Source organism: Citrus clementina, unplaced genomic scaffold (assembly GCF_000493195.1).
Source record: "Citrus clementina cultivar Clemenules unplaced genomic scaffold, Citrus_clementina_v1.0 scaffold_6, whole genome shotgun sequence".
NCBI classification, from domain to species: Eukaryota; Viridiplantae; Streptophyta; class Magnoliopsida; order Sapindales; family Rutaceae; genus Citrus; species Citrus x clementina.
The window spans coordinates 18,798,318-18,815,326 of NW_006262139.1; the positions used below are offsets into that span (position 1 = coordinate 18,798,318).

General features: G+C 35.3%; 3 protein-coding genes, 1 long non-coding RNA gene and 1 other non-coding gene across 12 annotated transcripts; 2 read left to right on the top strand and 3 right to left on the bottom strand.

Moving 5' to 3' along the window:
* Positions 1-368: 368 nt before the first annotated feature.
* Positions 369-5,651, top strand: LOC18038097 (protein EMSY-LIKE 1). 4 transcript variants are annotated; one of them, XM_024181633.1, is made up of 11 exons: positions 369-727; positions 1,722-1,844; positions 1,945-2,044; positions 2,147-2,256; positions 2,367-2,487; positions 2,831-3,058; positions 3,466-3,534; positions 4,229-4,477; positions 4,558-4,626; positions 4,711-4,774; positions 5,314-5,651. In XM_024181633.1, the coding sequence occupies exons 3-11, from the start codon at positions 1,946-1,948 to the stop codon at positions 5,367-5,369; spliced, it is 1,065 nt and encodes a 354-aa protein (XP_024037401.1). In that variant the 5' UTR covers positions 369-727; positions 1,722-1,844; position 1,945; the 3' UTR covers positions 5,370-5,651. The 4 variants fall into 4 exon arrangements, with proteins under 4 accessions (XP_024037401.1, XP_006429852.1, XP_006429851.2 ...); XM_006429789.2 differs by lacking the exon at positions 1,722-1,844 and having other exon boundaries at positions 1,845-2,044; XM_006429788.2 differs by lacking the exon at positions 1,722-1,844.
* LOC112097189 lies at positions 5,021-8,180 on the bottom strand. Of its 5 annotated transcripts, XR_002904842.1 has the most exons (5): positions 7,696-8,178; positions 6,516-6,593; positions 5,921-6,155; positions 5,665-5,794; positions 5,021-5,580 (listed from the first exon to the last, which is right to left on the bottom strand). It is a non-coding gene; the product is annotated as an uncharacterized LOC112097189 (long non-coding RNA). The 5 variants fall into 5 exon arrangements; XR_002904841.1 differs by having other exon boundaries at positions 5,021-5,779; positions 7,696-8,180; XR_002904843.1 differs by having other exon boundaries at positions 5,021-5,689; positions 7,696-8,179.
* Positions 8,181-8,667: 487 nt separating this feature from the next.
* On the bottom strand, positions 8,668-11,704 carry LOC18038098. The gene is made up of 3 exons (XM_006429791.2): positions 11,356-11,704; positions 10,679-11,273; positions 8,668-9,801 (listed from the first exon to the last, which is right to left on the bottom strand). Exons 1-3 carry the CDS (start codon positions 11,682-11,684, stop codon positions 8,782-8,784), a joined length of 1,944 nt encoding a protein of 647 aa, XP_006429854.2. The 5' UTR covers positions 11,685-11,704; the 3' UTR covers positions 8,668-8,781.
* A 559-nt stretch (positions 11,705-12,263) lies between these two features.
* Positions 12,264-14,059, bottom strand: LOC18040003. Its single transcript, XM_006429792.2, has one exon. It carries the CDS (start codon positions 13,517-13,519, stop codon positions 12,476-12,478), a length of 1,044 nt encoding a protein of 347 aa, XP_006429855.1. The 5' UTR covers positions 13,520-14,059; the 3' UTR covers positions 12,264-12,475.
* A 1,048-nt stretch (positions 14,060-15,107) lies between these two features.
* On the top strand, positions 15,108-15,302 carry LOC112097534. Its single transcript, XR_002905066.1, has one exon. It is a non-coding gene; the product is annotated as a U2 spliceosomal RNA (small nuclear RNA).
* Positions 15,303-17,009: the final 1,707 nt, after the last annotated feature.

A 17,009-nucleotide genomic window follows, 5' to 3' on the forward strand; every position in this document is an offset into this window, starting at 1 on the left:
TATATATAAAATAATTTTAGTAAATAATGTATATGACATATAGGTCATAGTCGTATAATATATCATTCACGACAGAATGTGCGAAATATGACAGAAAATTCATATTATTTAAAACAATTTGAATCCCAATCAGGACAGGTTAAGGGCAAATTTTTGTCCTGATTTATTGTCTGGGTCTTTGGTATAGGATCAGGATCAGCAAATCTCGGCCTGTCCCATCTTGTTGCTAGGACACTAGGGTCCTATTTGATGAAAATAAAAATATTTTCGCTTTCCTGTGATATATACAGAAATACAGGGATCTCGTTTGTCATTAGTCCCATTTATTAAAACTCGAATTTATCATAAAACTCCGAACAAAAATTGTAAAAATATATTTAACCAAAAAGAGCTGAAAGTGCAAAATCCTTCCTTCTCCCTCGCGAACCGATTTCAATCTCGATATAAAACCCACCCTCTCATTCGACAAATAATTCCCGAAAAAAAAATTAATATTTTATCCTCAAAATCACAAATAAAGAAAAAAAATTATCGTTTAACTTTGCCACTACAATTCGTCAAAATCTTTTTGACTTCCTCTTCTTATATTTGCCCGCGTTTCAGCTCCAGCTCTTGTGAATTATTAGGCGAAAGTTCCTCTTTGGATTTCTTGGAGTGCGTTTCTTTGGCAAAAAATAGATTTTGCGGGTGACTCTTCTTATGGAATATGAAGTTGGCGATAGTAGCGGTGAGTTTTGTGATTGATTCGAGTTTCTTCGTGCAATTTTTGGTCATTTTGTTTGTGGGTTAGGGTTTTAGTTTTGAACAATTGTGTCCATTGTTGGGTTTAATGAAGATGGTTTTTTAAGATTAGGGTTTAGGGTTTTGATTAATTATTGGTAAAAAGAAACCCTTTTGGGTAATTTATTGTTGGTGTTATTTTGTTCTGGGTTTACTTCTGCTTACTTTGGCTTGTTCTTTGTGTTGTTATTGTAATGGTTACCCTCTTAATAGCTGGTGTGATCTTATAGTTACAAACAATTTGGGATTTTAGATTTGTTACTACTGTGATTCCTGAACTTTCACTTTACAAGTTTAATTTGCTAGATAGCCTCTAATGATAAGAGAGAGAACTTTTGGTCTTCGTTTACACGAGTTCGTTATTCTGTGAATGGAAATGAATAGAACATGAAAAAGTAGCCTCCTTTTTTTTTTTTGGGGGAAGATGTCTTTCTTGTTGTGCCAGTTGGCTATGTTGCCAAGGCGCGTCGCTTATTGTGTAATGGTTGAAACTAGTTTCATGTAATCGAAATCCAAAAAAGGATATCATGGAAGAAAACGACGATATTTTGTTGGAGTAACTGCTGCAAGAGACAATGCGAATAAAACAAGGTGTTTAGTGTGATGGTACGTGGAAACTAATGAAGCAGTTACTAGAAAGCTTATGAAATCTGAGACTGAGATGAAACAGAGAGAAGGGATTATTTTTTTAAAGTTTATTATAGAACAATAGAACTTAGAATTCAGAAATAAAAACCTGTAAGTGGATTGAGATAATTCTTTCCAAATTGCTCTATATTAGGAAGGTGGTATTTGATTTTCATACTTCTGAATTAATTTATGCCTGAATCCATACTTTCTTAAATTATCAGTTCTAATGAGATTGTTTTTGTATGCTTTGTAACATTTGGGATATGTAAGTCACTGTGTCTCTAACTTCTGACATTCCATTGAGAGAATAGTCCAAGGGTAGTAATAATATGGTGGCTCTTTAACCCTGCAATCTGGAGCTCTGGAAGACCATGTACTGTTCTTTAGATGCTTATGCCATGGCAACATTTAGGCTTTATCTGAAATAATTGCAGGTACTGATGACGATCTCCCCTCACATCAAAGTAGAGTTCCAAGAAGTAGCCGTTTTGCTGTAAATGGAAGATCTGACATAGGTTCTGCTCCATATTCTAGGATGCATACTGACATGGAGGCCCAAATCCATCAACTAGAGCAAGAAGCTTACTGTGCTGTTCTGCGGGCTTTTAAAGCTCAGGCCGATGCCATTACTTGGGTAATATTACTTTTGCATTTTGTACACGTCTTTTTATACTAATATAACATTGCTTGTCCTGCCAATTTAATTTAATTGACCCATTTGATGCCCCTTCTACAGGAAAAGGAAGGTTTGATAACAGAACTTAGGAAGGAGCTGAGAGTGTCAGATGATGAACACAGAGAGCTTCTTACCAAGGTCCATGGTGATGAGTTGATCAAAAGAATAAGGTTGGATGCTTCATTGAGAGAGTTTCAATGTTGAGCATCAGTGATTAGTTATATGAAGAAATCTGTCACTTCTGTCTTCTCATAGGTTACTGTTTGGATAATTTTTGCAGGGATTGGAGGCAGGCAGGTGGAAACCAAGCTGCCAGGCTTGCCAATTCTCAGCCTGTTCATGATCTTTTGCCCAGCCCTAGTGTTTCAGCATCCCGCAAGAGACATAAGGCAACCCAATCGGTATCTTCTCTAATCATTTAGTGCGCCACACCTGGTTTTTGGTCTCTTCATCCCCTCTCTTTGCTGTCATATTAAGGAGCTTCTTTAGAATTAAGGGGAAAAAGCCTTAAATTATTATATTAATCATCTGCAGTGATAGAGAGCAAAAGACTGTAAATTGACCTGCTTTTATCTGGTTTTTTTCCTTTAACAGGGGCAATCTTTTCATAGTTTGCTGTCATATTAAGGAGCTTCTTTAGAATTAAGGGGAAAAAGCCTTAAATTATTATATTAATCATCTGCAGTGATAGAGAGCAAAAGACTGTAAATTGACCTGCTTTTATCTGGTTTTTTCCTTTAACAGGGGCAATCTTTTCATAGTTTACCCTTGATGAACCCTGTGCAGTACCCTCCCACGGGTCCTGCTGCAAATAGGTCATTTATTAATCGCAGTTCATCTGGTAATATTCCCACAAATGAACCTGCTGAAGCAGCAACATTTGATCCTTTAATTGGAAGGAAAGTATGGACAAGATGGCCTGAAGACAACAACTTCTATGAGGCTGTCATCACTGATTATAACCCTACCGAGGTATATGTGCAAAGCACAGTTTTATCTATGTTTATGTTTTATTCTAGAGGGTCAACCATTTTTTCTTTACGTACTTATGTTGACCTCATTTTGACATGTTTCCTTTGTTTTTTGATATATTAAATCAATTGTTTTCAGCCCTTTCCCTCACCCTAATGACCCTCCTTCTATCCTTTCCCCCTTTGCTTAGCTAGATTATGTTTCTTTGTCATTTAGTATTCTCTAAAACATAAATAATAAATTAGGGATAATTCTAAAGGGGTTGTGCCTTATAGTGCGACTCATATTGCAAAATGGCTTGCCTCATAGAATTATTGATTTTGTTTGACAATTGATTGCATTGTAATGAAAATTATAGAACTGGTGGATTTTTCGGTCATGCTCACCTAGTTTTTATCTCTTTACAGGGCCGGCATGCCCTAGTTTATGATATTAATACGGCAAGTGAGACCTGGGAATGGGTTAATCTCAAAGAGGTAATTGCTCTTGGAGATTTCCTAGCCATTGCAGTAGTCATTTTTTATATCTTGGTACATATAAATTTGACGTCTTTCATTCCTAAATAAATTGCTGGATTGTTACCATTTATGTGGTTGTGCCTTTTGACTTAGTGTTAGGGTTAAAAGTTGCACCAGGCTTGTTTTTAGCTTTCCTAAGAGTGGTTAGGAATATAGTTGGTTGCTACCCATGCCGATTGACTTCATTGTGTTAGCTTTTAATTAAACATATAATTTTCAAAACTCCATGCGGATCTAGGGCTTTTAGGCTAAAGAACCAGATGGAAATCAATATTCTGCCCAGATCCTGGGTGTAGGCCATTTTCCTCATCCTTTAGACTATAGAATGGTGGTTTAAATCCCCATTACAGTTCCTATTACCCGTAAAACTACATGTTTGTGTGAGTCAATTCTAGTGATGTACAGGAAATTAACTTTGGGCTGCATTTAACAGGATTGTGTCTAGATTGGATATGATATGATTAAATAGTATTTATTTCTTTCATAAAATATTAGATTAGTTGGGTGTTATATAGTGATTGAGTTCAAAATAGATGTAAGTGAATGAATTAAGTTTGTTGATATAAAAAATGTTTGTTTCCTGAACGTTAAAAATTTCCTCAAGACTGAATAATGCTGATGTCCAACTGAGCAGTTATCCTATTGTTTTCAGATTTCTCATGAAGATATCCGGTGGGAAAGTGAGGACCCGGGCATAACATATCGAGGAGGGTTTAGTGGCCAAGGTCGTGGAATTAAGAGACCTTTCGGCCGCGGTGGTCATATTCCAGGTTCTATGAAAGGGCGAGGATCGTCAAAGGATCAGAGTCAATTGAGGAAAGAATTTACACAGACACAAAATAGGCTTGAAAAGGTTTCAGGGGATATCGAATTACTTAACACGGAGACACTAGTAAAGGAGGTATGCACTGGAATTGAGGAGCTAATTCATTGATATATTATTGTGTCAGTTTTTTACATTTGTCATCTAATCTTTTACAGGTGGAGAGACTTTTTGACGTTAGTCATCCGGATCCTCTTGAGCTTGTCAAAGCAAAGAAAATGCTAAAAGTAAGATGAATGTTCTAATGCCAATCAAAGTTTTGATTATCTATCCTTGTTGGGTATCACAAGCTTCAGCTCATTTATTTGCAGGAGCATGAGCAGGCCCTGATTGATGCCATTTCAAGACTTGCAGATGCATCTGATGGGGAAAGTGGTAATAAATGTGTATATAATAATATCTTTTGCATACTCCAATGTTTTACTGCTTGATTCTTCCAATTTCAAGTGGTTGAGTGCTATGCATATAACAATTTATTCTCCAATTGTTTAGTGCAAATCTTTTCCGATTAGATTTGAAAATAGCTCAGTTTCTCCTATTGTTTAGGGCAAATCTTTTCCGAGCAGTTTTGAAAATAGCTGTCATGCATTTATTTTGCATTCTCAAACTTTTTTACTGTAATTACTGTAAATTTTGTTTCTTTGGTTTTGAAAATGCACATCTGTTAAACAAGCCTTGCAGTTAATTGCAAGCTCACACACAATGCCCCTAATCCGACAAATGTTTTAATTAATGAAATTGAGACTAGAAAGGCTCAAATTGTTGCAATGGGGTCATGTGCGTTATTTATGGATACAAACATTTGCATTGTGGATAGTGTACACAAGTAACATACTTGTGTTGTGTATTATACTTGTGTTGTGTATTTAAACCATGCGATTTCAACCATTCATTCTGTTTTGGCTTATAATCAGATGGAGAACAGCCAGAACAGCCAGTCTTGCAGGGGCAGCTAATGGATCATGACTGATGGCAATTCTTATATGTCGGGTTCTGAAGCCTCAAGAAACCAGCAGTGATGGTTGGAGTACAGTTCTGAAGTTGAAAATTGTATCAGAGTTTCAAATCTGCTGGAAGATGGCTTTGCTAAATTAGAGAATGGAATACCTAACTTGGATGCAAACACCTTTGGAAATGAGCTCATGGCTCTAGTCCTTCAGGATGTAGGCGATGCTTGAGAACTGTAAAAATCATTGAAAACATCTGAAAATGTAAAGAATGTTTTGCCAGTACAATTTGTTCTGTTGGACGTCACCGTTGCTAACCTTTGCTTTCTCTGCATACTGCATACTGAATACCAATGCCCAATCTTAAAGGAAATAAAGTTTCTTCTAGAAGCAACATCTGGCCATCAGTGATTTTCTTGCATATTCATCAATCCTGGAAATCAAAGCACTAAGGATCAAACCCATTAGTTAACTGAAGATGGTAATAGATGCGAAATAAGGACATTTTAGTCTGCATCTAAATTATAATTAACCACAAGTTCCTTAAAATAAGCAATTGTTATATAGGAAATACCTGGCACAATCTGCTTGAGGTCTCAAAGTTGCAAGCACTTATTTGATCGTCGGCCTTTGAGTTGCCACTTGCCCCTGATTAAATCCATGGATTAACATCAAATGCAGATCCTTCCATCTGCAATGAAGCTAACACCATTAGTCATTCCTATATGACCAGTACCATGCTTCAATTTGTCATCAAACTGAGACTAGCCCAAACTCCCAAACTTTGACAACACTGTCTAGCTGGACAACTGCAGGGTAAGAAATTATACAACATACATTTAAAAATAGGGATATACAAATTTGTATGACAATAAACAACAAACTTAGCTAGGAACCAGGTTTTATTAGGGATGTACAATTTTGTATGACAACAAACATATTACAAGTTAAGCCAAGGATCAAGCTTTAATTCAATCTGTTATTCTTGGCTGATATAATGCCACCTGTCAGATAAGTGATATTAGCTATGAGGATGAAGCAGTTTATCCTGAAATAGTGCAATTCCCCTAGTATCTCCTCAATTAAAAGTAATAATAAAAGGATAACACTGACGGATTTCAAGTTCCAATTAGAATAGTTGAATATTGTCATTTGCATAGAATACCAACCTCGTCTATTATCCAAACAATGGCAAACTGCAGAAGGAGGTTCAGGCAAGCTTTCATTTGATTGCATGTTCGAGAGGCCTGCATTTACAAGCAAATGTCAAAGAGGAGACACTTAAGAGTCTAAAGGTCAGCATAGTTTACGCTCTCATAAAGACAGAACATTTTATAGACAACAGTAACAAAGAGAAGTACGAACAAGGTTTTGGCCTCTACCAGTTCAATAATAAAAAAGAGTGAAAGAATGGTTAAATTAAAATCACCATAAAACCAATACAGGACTTTGGGGATTCATATTCTTCTGTTGATTTAACAAATATAAATTTTGGGTGCAAAAACTTTAAACAGGGTTCACCAATTGATAGGACTTGAAGAACACCAAGCAAAAGACGCAAAACAATTGCCAAGGGGAGAGACAAAGATATCCAATGTTTGCAAACTCTAGCTATTTAAATACCAATCCAACTGTCAAGAGTATAATCAAACACTGAACATGGTACTCTATGAGCTCCATTATTTGTCTACACCGATCTTCAACTCATGGAACACCAACATAATGCAAAACTTTAGACATAACTAAGTTTGAATGATCCAGATAATCAACAAAGAGCTTTCAGCAGATGAATACTGCGAAATCAGACAACCACTTAAAATCAGCATAAAATTTAACCAGATAAAATTCCAAGAACAAATAATTCTGCCTCGAACTAGACAGCATAAATGGTTCATTAGCAAAGATGGGATATTGTCCTTTTGAACTTAAGGAATAGCTTAAACTACATGGATTTGCAATAATTGGTTTATGCAATCATAAGCATCTAGCAGCTTCAATAATGCATAAAATATAAACCTTTAAGTTGACGGATCCATATCAAGCAAAAGAAACCTGTCAATGATCCATAGTGAAACATAGCAATGATTCAGCACACAAACCCATAATCATCAACAGACGCCAATCCCAAAAAGAATCCACCTCCAAAACACCATAGCTAATGGAAATACATGTTTCTAGAAACCTAACACCTCAAAGGGAGCAAAGAAACCAATGATCATGCATCAAAACAAGGCAACACAAAATTGGGAAGAAAAAGAAAAAGGCAGAACAGAAATTAGAAATACAGCAAACAAAAAGACATCCAGAAACCAGAAAAGTATTCTAAAGATAAAGATCGATCATGAATACCTGCAATACTACTGTGAATCCCATCCCGGTTTTTGCTTGTTCTTTAGAGAGAGAGAGAGAGAGAGAGATTGGTGGTTGAGGCTGTCATGTTGGGAAGAAAAAGGATAGAGAGTTAGCTAGACTTTCTTATTATTCTTTTTTACCACAAACATTTCTTTGTCAAGGAAATAAATTTTTGTATATTACCAAAGATATTTTGGGAATTTTAATTATTTAAATTGAATATAACTGTACAATTATATTGCGTGTTAAAGAAAAATAAATAAAAAAATAAAAAGTCTCTCCTACACGGCTCTTCTACTTTTTGCTGTGAGCTGCAAGCATAATAACAAAAGGTTTATTTTGAGTGCTCTTACCATTATCTCAAGTATCATTGGCCTTATTAGAACAGTTAGATTTTAACAATTATTAAGTCCAATGATTAGCTAAATTCAGGAGTGAATGTTAATTAGTTCAACCAATAAGTATTTTTAAGGATATGCAAGAAGTTAAAAATTTGAGATTCAATTTTTTTTTTAATAATTGATTATATTACATAATCACAAATTTATTCATATTTAAATAAAATATTTATAAGACTACTCCAATAAAATTCTATTATAGCATAATTAAAATGTCTATTCACAAATATATGGGAGATATCTACTACTAAGACCATTTAAATTAAAATTTTATTATGATACAGCCTAAATTTCTAACCTTACAAATTTTAAAAAAAATATCTTTTTTACTCACAAATCACCCTACTTAATTTTTAATTGGGAGAGCAATATTAAAAGTCCCTGAAGGAATTCGGACCCATGCGCTCACTAGTGTGAGGACATGGATCGAGATTCAAATTGATTGAAAAGAATTTGATTTCAAAAAAATTAATTTGTTCATTTTTTTCCTTAACTTTAGCAGTGCACATACCCCCATAATTCAGCTAATGTATATATATATATATATATATATATATATATATATTAATTAAGTTAATATTACTGAAGTCAAATGCTAAATAATCATGAGGCAAACATGCAATTTGACGGTAGGGGGGAAAAAATAACTACTTAACATTAATTTACACACAAAAGCAATGCCTTATCACTTCCTTGAACGTTTCCTTGCTTGAACACTTTCTTTCCTCCTTTTACCCCGAGACACCTCTGCCCCCACCGCCACCGGCACTGCCCCCCTCTTCGTCAGCCGCCCCCCATTCTTCTTCACCGGACCTTCCATCTCTTCCCCTTTTTTCCCACCAGAACGTTTCTGCACAATTTGCTCTTTTTTCGCATCAATTTTACCATTGCCCTTTTTTTTCTTATGCTCAGCTTTCTTCTTCTGCTCAGCTCTTTCTCCTTTACCATCTTCGGAACTAATAACAAAATCCTTCAGAGTAGAGCTCCGTGTAATTCTGCTCAAAAATATTTCAGCACTTCGCTTCTTAGCATTGACATTCGCCTTGTTTTTCCTCTGTGAATTCTCACACTCAGTCTCTTCTACATCACTTGAATCATCAGCATCAATATCAACATCTAAATTCTTCTTTGTTTTCATGTTATCTCGAGTTTTCCTATTTTTACTCGAGTTTCCTGAGCCCGATGCAGATCTTTCTCTAGTTCTCTTCTTTGTGGCACGACAATCATCATCAGACTTGACAGAAGATGGGACTGTATTCTTGCCAATGGATGATTCTGTGTGCTCCTTTTTCTTGGCTTCTAAGGAAGACGACAATGACACAGCTCTTTTGGCAGTGATTGAGCTGCGTTTGCGGCAAGCAATTAAAGGAGCTAAAATATTTGGTTTTGACAGCAAAAAATCTGATGATTGTACATCTAACTTCACATTTTGAGCTGCTGCGAATTCCAAATATTGTTCTCTCATTGATGAATTTGGATCAAATGTGTTCCGAGTCATTGCTTTCAGAACAATTTGTCTAAGCTCAACAGCAGCTGCGGATTCCGAGGAATTCTTGTCAAAAAAAACTATGACATTGTTGAAGAGAAGCAGCAAATCATGAAAGAAACTGCTGTTGCTGCCGGAATACCAATTTTCTTCCAGCCTTGTTCTTATTGTTTCAAGGTCCGTATGTTGTCGAACAATCCTTCTGTAATCGGGTGTTTCCTGCAGGATTTGAAATTTATGTCCAAAAAATTCCAATATAATACAAAAGAAAATAAATTTAGAAATAAGAATCATAACAGATTGGTTACAAAAGTGATGGAATGAAACTTTCTTGTGTTATATAACCACATCAAAAAGACTAATTGTCTAAACCCATGTCTCTATTCTGATTAAACACAGACAGATATTTGTACCAAAAATTACAAAGTGACGAAAAATATGTCACATTTTTAGCAAAATATGGATGAGTTGGTCTATTGAGGAATTCCTTATTGTAATAAAATAAAGATTGAAGACCAAACTAAAAGACAAAAAAATACAAACATCAGATGCACTAAAATACATAATAGCGGAATTTTCTTTTTTGTCTTTTAGCCAGTAGATTCTTCATTAGAATTTAAATATTGGTATTTGCATTCGATAATTCTTACAAGCTTATATCCTTGCTCATGGTTGTTGTAAATTATATTTATTATAATTTATTTTTTTCAACCTCAGACCGTTAGTTACGTCTGAAACTCAAAATTATATATAGATAACAAAATATAGATAAACAAGGGCTCGAATGTGACTGGAGATGATTTCTGCTTATACGGAGCCGGGCCTGCACGTGGGCCGGCAATGGCCTCGGTTAACAGAGTCAAATAGGCCGTTCTGGGCCAAGCCATCTCTCAGTAACAAAAATCCAAAAGACCCTCGATCATAAATCACCACCGTCCAAAAAAACAAGAAGAAAATGCGTACACCTCATTCGACGGCACAGATTTTTCAGCTCAACAACACAAGAGAAAAAACTTAAAAAAAAAAAAAAGAAGAAAAATCTGAATTTTTTAATAACACAGAAAAAGGAAAAAAAATTATGTTTATTGTTGTTTACCTTAGTAGCGTCAAGGCGTTCGAAAAAGGAGCCAAATTTATGAGACCGTATGATCTCGATGCACTCAACTAACGGCCGAGATTCAGCACAAATCCGCTTCGTGGCGGCAGGTGATTGGTCCTCCCCATTGCCCGGTTCCACTTCCTCCGGTTCTTCACTTTTCACCTTCTCCCTCAACAAACTCACGAAGCTCTGCACGTCACCACTCTCTCTCCCCATTGACTCAGCCGCCGATTCCCCCAACTCGGCCGAGTCAACTCGATCCGTGTGCCTCTCCAATTCCTTCGCCGCACTACCACAACTCCCGTTACACGAATCTTCCCCCGCCGCTTTAACACCCTCACTACCAACACCCTCCGGCTCAACGCGAACTGGCTCGCTCGGCACCGGTTCTTTTGCAGTCTTCTCAGCTTTTTGATCCGTCGAATTTGACTCGTTCACTGACCGGTTCTCCCGGTCAGATTCTTCGCCACCATCCGGTTTATCGGTTAGACTTTCCGGTTCATTCTCTTCAATCCTTTTCCTCTTTTCTCCATCTTCCGTTTCTTTTCCCTCTCGCTCTTCTATTAATCGCTCCACCTTCAGTTGCAGAGACCTAATAAAGAAGCACGTGACTAATTGGAGAAAAAATACGGTATTAATCTAATTAAAACATGGGAATTAGCTAAATAAATTACACGATCGAAATATCAAAAAGTTGAAGTTCGCGTTTGAGTTCGGCGACTCGGAGTTTCTTCAACTGGTCGAGCCAGGGAATGGCGTCATCACTATTGTCGGCGGATATCGAAACGGCGTCGTTTCCGGAGAAACGGCGTTTTAGGTCGTTATATTTCTGTTGACAGGATAGAGGCGTGAGGAGCTGGAACTTTGAGCTTCGCTTTTGAACTTCCGTGGCGACGGAGATCCAGTTCTGGGTGCCGTACCGGTGTACGGCGCATGCCAACAAGAGCTCCTCCTTTGTTCCCCATGCTTGTTTCTCGGGAAAATTATTGCTTGGGTTATCCATGAAAATGAAAATTAGGTGCACAATTCATATCAATATAAAAATTAAAAACATAAGTTTTTTTACTTAATATAAAAATTAAAATTAAAAAAATATGAATAAGACGTGATTTGGAGGATTGGTAGATGTCTCATCTTTTTCCATAGTAAATCACAATATTACCCCTGTTGAGGATTTTTGACGTGGCAAGGTTTGTTATCATAAGTGGCACGAGCCATGCCCTAATCTGCAAAGACTTGAATGGTGAGTCGTGTGACGCAGGTCATGTGGATATCTTTTGGTGGGACTATTCTGATTTAATGTTTTGAAATTTAATTTAGGTTATTAATCTCACAAGTCACACCATCAAAAGATAAATATTAAAACTTGTAGAAATATTAAATAAATTTTCAATTTATTAACCATTAAATTGTATAGAATTAACGACTTCAAATTTTATGTTAAAATAGACTAACCCTTGTCTTTTTATTTGAGTTATGTGCATTACACTTTAGGATAAAATTTCAATTTATTTAAAATCGAATTGACGACTTACGAAAAAATGGACCGTCAATCAATTAAAAAACCAGTAAATGTTTCATTAAAAAAAAGTCATCATGAATTCTTCTTATTCAAGGGATCAAAATCTAGTTTCCACGTTTAAGCACCAATGTACACTAAAATTTCCCATTTTTGTGAATAATTAGAGCAAATTCACAAACATCTAATAAAACCAACAAAAACAATACAAGCCAAAAGAAAACGAAATCTACATTACTTTTTTAATACAAAACATAACAAGCCGTTCGACTAGCTTAAGCGCCACCAGAAGCTCCCTTCAGCGCTCTCTTTAACTCCTCATTCACATCACTTTCCATTGATTTCTTCTCACCATTTCGCCGATCATTTCTATTATTCGAAGCTTTATTATTTCCATTTCTCTCAAATTCTCGATATTTCCCGGAATTCAAATCCCCATTAAACGGATTCGATTTCCCGTCAAGAATTTCCCGCCTCAGATCCTCCACAGCTTTCTTCAGCAACCCATTTTCACTTTGCAAAATCTCCATTTGCCTCTTCAAATTGAAACAAACCTCCACCACGTCACCCCTGCCCGTGATACCCAACTCCTGGCCTGCCTCTTTCTTACTTGTCTTTTCCTTCGAATCTGCACCGTCCACGTGTTCGATCCCGATCTTATTCATCACCAAATATGGCATCTTCTTAAAATTAATCCCAGCCGTCAACTCACTCGTGATCTCCGCAGGAACCCTCACGCCCCACCGGAAATTCACGACGGCGCGTGACCTAACAGGCAGTGCAGTCGTAGCCGCCATCTCCACACCAGCGAGAACTCCAGCAAACTCACCCGCCGCTCGCGATGGCAAAACCGTAATTTTCTTCAACATCGGCGACTCCACAACCTCAATCGACGCATCGTCGTTCTCCAGGACGCCGCCGTTTGGCGCCTTCAAAATTGCTTTCTGATCCAAAACCGACGACTGCGACTTCTTAATCGAGAAATCCCCAAACTGCGGCTTGAAATGAAGCATAAACGCCGGATTCCCCCGACCAAGCAAATTGAACTCGGCGCTCATCAGCATCGTGCTAGAGACAGGCGAACCGAACGGTCCAGTTCCGGTTTTCACAATCAGCGAAAACGGATTCCACGTGTCGTTCGGACGATAACCGATCTTGATGGACGGCCCAGATTCGAAGAAAGTGGACAGGTTTAGACTGAGCTCTCTGGACTCGCCAGCGACAATTCCTGACCGAAAAGGTAACCCTAAAATTGATAAGGGCACTTTAGCTCTAAACAGAGGCTTTTGCTCTTCACGGAATTTCAAAGACGCTTTCATTTTTAAAAACGCAATCAAAAGAACGAAACCTAAAGCTGAATTTTTTAGTGAAATGATTTCGTTATTATATGGGGATTAGGAGATTTTGAAAATAGGGAATATGATTAACTGGAGCGGAGATTCCGCCATTTTTCGGCTTGATTTGGGCTTCAGTTTCAGTGTCTGGCTTGGACTCTGTCGGTCTTCTTACTCAGCTGGTCCGTCAGTTTTTCGGCTTCTAAAGTTCGTTGAAATTATGGGATAGAGTAACTCATTTCCATGGTAATTTCGAGGGATAAAAAATGGGTAGAGATGGAAGAGTGGATGAGTTGGTGACAGGTGGCGAAAGTGTAACCTGTTGTTTATTTTTGAATTTTCAAATTTTCAAATTTTTAAAAAGGCTCATGAACATTGTATATTGCTTAGGCCGCCTCAACGTGCTTGTTATATCCACCCCTGAGCCATAGCCCATTGGTTTGGTTGGTTCGGCTTCAGGTTGGTTAGGCTTCAACGACCCGCGGTTTGCATGCGGCGCTATCGATTGATTTTCAGTGTCCCATATTATTCTCGGAATATGATCATCTTCTGATCTAAATTCTACTTAATTTTTTAAGATTTTCTATCATATATTTTTTAATAGTAGTGTATAGGTAAGATTTAACTTCTTTTATTTTTTTATTTATTAACTACCAATTAGTAATTGAATTATTTGTTCAGAAAATGATCAGACTAAGAGAGAATCATGATCCATCATTCTCTCTTACTTCGACGGGGGATTAATTGTAATGATGGTTATACAGTGTGTGACCGTCGCATGGTATATTGTTTCTTAATGTAAATACAAACAAAATAAATGATTTTATTTCACATAAGAAATATTACAATTAAATATCCCTAAAAATAAACAAGCATTTATTAATTTACAATCGATTTATTATTTAGGGTCTGTTTAAAATTATTTTTAAAAGGTTAAAAGTGATTTTAAAAGTTAAAAATTAATTTTAGCATTTGATAAATTTTTAAAATGTTACTTTTGACGCAATAAAATCTTACTTTGAGAATCAATTTTCTACGTAATACAGTCCATATATATCCTTTTATAGATTATATAAATATCTAAAATTATTCTTATTAATTAAGAAATAAAATCATTAACTCATAAGAGATCATCATCATCATCATTATTATCATCATTATCATCATCATCATCATCATCATCATCATCATCATTATTATTATCATCATCATCATCATTATCATCATCATCAATTATATTGAGATAAAAAATAAAAGTAAAATTAAAAATATAAAATATTTATTACAATTACCAATTATTATATGTACATAATAAAAAAAATTTATATACATGTTTATAAATATGTAAAAAAATTTATTTAAAATTATGTCCAACTTAGTCGTTTATATTCTTACAGTAGTTTGACAATAAAATTTATCAAATATATGTAACTACCTTTAAAACTCATGACATTTTTAAAAACAAATTTTAATAAATATTTAACTGATTTTCTTCTCAACTTATTATTTATATGGTATAATTAATTATAATTATTTTAAAAATTACAGTATTACCAAACTAGCCCTTAGAACAATACCTTTCTCGGCCTTTTGGCTAAGATCAAGTTTACTATTTATTCTTATCAGTTTAATATCGGATACGTGGGCCATCAGCCCACATGATATTAAATTAATTTTTGTAAGGAGAGGGTCCGCAACGGTAGCTTGCTATCGGGTCCTCAAGCGTCGCTCTTGCATTGCACCACTACAAGAGCCTGGCGCACCCCATTAAAAAAAAAGAAAAAACTAGCCCTTCGAATGATAAATTAATAAGACTACACTAAGGCCCCATTTTGAATTGAGGTTGAAATGCTATAAGCGACTTACAAAAGTAGTGTTTGGTAAATTTTTTAAAAGCTACTTATTTCATAAGTTTATCCATTTTAACAACATCTTCTAAACGTGAGTAAGAGGTTGTTTTTCATTGGTAACCATTAAATAAGTCACTATACTATTCAATTTTAAAGTTCCTATTATAACCTTTATATTTTAACAAAATTAACAGTTGTGTTTTATTTTTCCAAAATTCCTACAAATAAATGACAATTTAATTATGTTATTTTAGTCATTATATAATAAAACAACATATTCGTAATAAAGTTTACCAAACACATGTACTATGTTTTTCAAACTCATAGCAACCACAAAAACATAATCTATCAAACATCAAGTTGCTTTTTTAATCAATAACTTATTTCATCTATACAATAAAAATAACTTATTTTCCCAAACTAACCCTAACTTGCATGGAAGAAAGTTAGTGCACCGTGATATCTTTCCACTAGGGATGGCAATGGGGAGGGGAGGGGAGGGGACTAATCTTCCCGTACCCATCTTCGATATTTTGCGTATGTCCCCGTCCCCTCCCCATTCCCTTCAAAATTATTTAAGAGAATCCTCATCCCCTCCCCGAATAATAACAGGGGATCCTCGAGGGTTCCCGATCCCCGAATAACGAATACATTTTTTTTGTTTTCAATTTTGAGTTAATCATATTAAAATAAAAAAAAATCAAATAAAAGTAAAGTTCGAAATATATCTTACATTAATATCCATTACAAAAGTCACATACATTAAATTAGTAAGTAACACAGCATGCAAGGGATACAAACTATCATAAACAAATTAATAGCCTAATACAAAATTGTTACAAATAAAATTAAATTTAGATTCAAAATTAACTTTTCAATGGTGGCGTGGACACTTTATAAATGTGAACTATTCCCTTTACAGCACAATAGTTAAGTCGAAGCAAATCAAAAATAAATATTATATTATATTAGATACTAAAATTGTGATTTGCTGTGGGTAATTATAACATCTAAAAATAAATAAAAAATAGATTTAAGATAAATAAAAAATAGATTTAAGTTTAAAATATTTAATGAATATTAAAATTAAAACAAAAGTTTTGGGCTAATAGAATATGTCCGGTCTTTTTAATATTCTAAATAAGAATTTAGAACTTTAATTAGTTAATTAGGCCTAAAAGTTTAATAATATAAATATTTTGATATTTTTTATTTTTACCAATACTTATAATTTTATAATTCAAATTTTATTATTTATTTACTAGTAATTTTAAAAAATAAAAATTAAATAAAAATTTGAAATGGGGAAATGGGTAGGGGATGGGGATTCCACCTCATCCCCATCCCCTCCCCGAATAAGAAATTGGGTAAAAAAAATTTCTCGTCCCTTCCCCGAATAAGAAATTGAGTATGAAATTATCCTCATACCCTCCCCGAATGGAGAAAATCCCCGAGGGTACCCGTCCCCATGGGGATTTTTGCCATCCCTACTTTCCACGAACTGTCAAAACAATAATTTTGTGCTTTACTTTGTTATCCTTCTCTACTATTTGACATTACCCAGCACAATTTGAAGGCCAAATTAATTGATTTAGTAATGAATATCATATACAAATTGATCCATT

Coding starts and splice junctions, on each gene's coding strand:
- LOC18038098 (XM_006429791.2), bottom strand. CDS start 11,684: ATGGATAACCCAAGCAATAATTTTCCCGAGAAACAAGCATGGGGAACA. Junction 11,274..11,355: donor CTTTTTGATATTTCGATCGT/GTAATTTATTTA, acceptor CTTCTTTATTAG/GTCTCTGCAACTGAAGGTGG. Junction 9,802..10,678: donor AACGCCTTGACGCTACTAAG/GTAAACAACAAT, acceptor CAAATCCTGCAG/GAAACACCCGATTACAGAAG.
- LOC18040003 (XM_006429792.2), bottom strand. CDS start 13,519: ATGAAAGCGTCTTTGAAATTCCGTGAAGAGCAAAAGCCTCTGTTTAGA.
- LOC18038097 (XM_006429789.2), top strand. CDS start 700: ATGGAATATGAAGTTGGCGATAGTAGCG. Junction 2,045..2,146: donor AGGCCGATGCCATTACTTGG/GTAATATTACTT, acceptor CCCCTTCTACAG/GAAAAGGAAGGTTTGATAAC. Junction 4,478..4,557: donor CGGAGACACTAGTAAAGGAG/GTATGCACTGGA, acceptor AATCTTTTACAG/GTGGAGAGACTTTTTGACGT.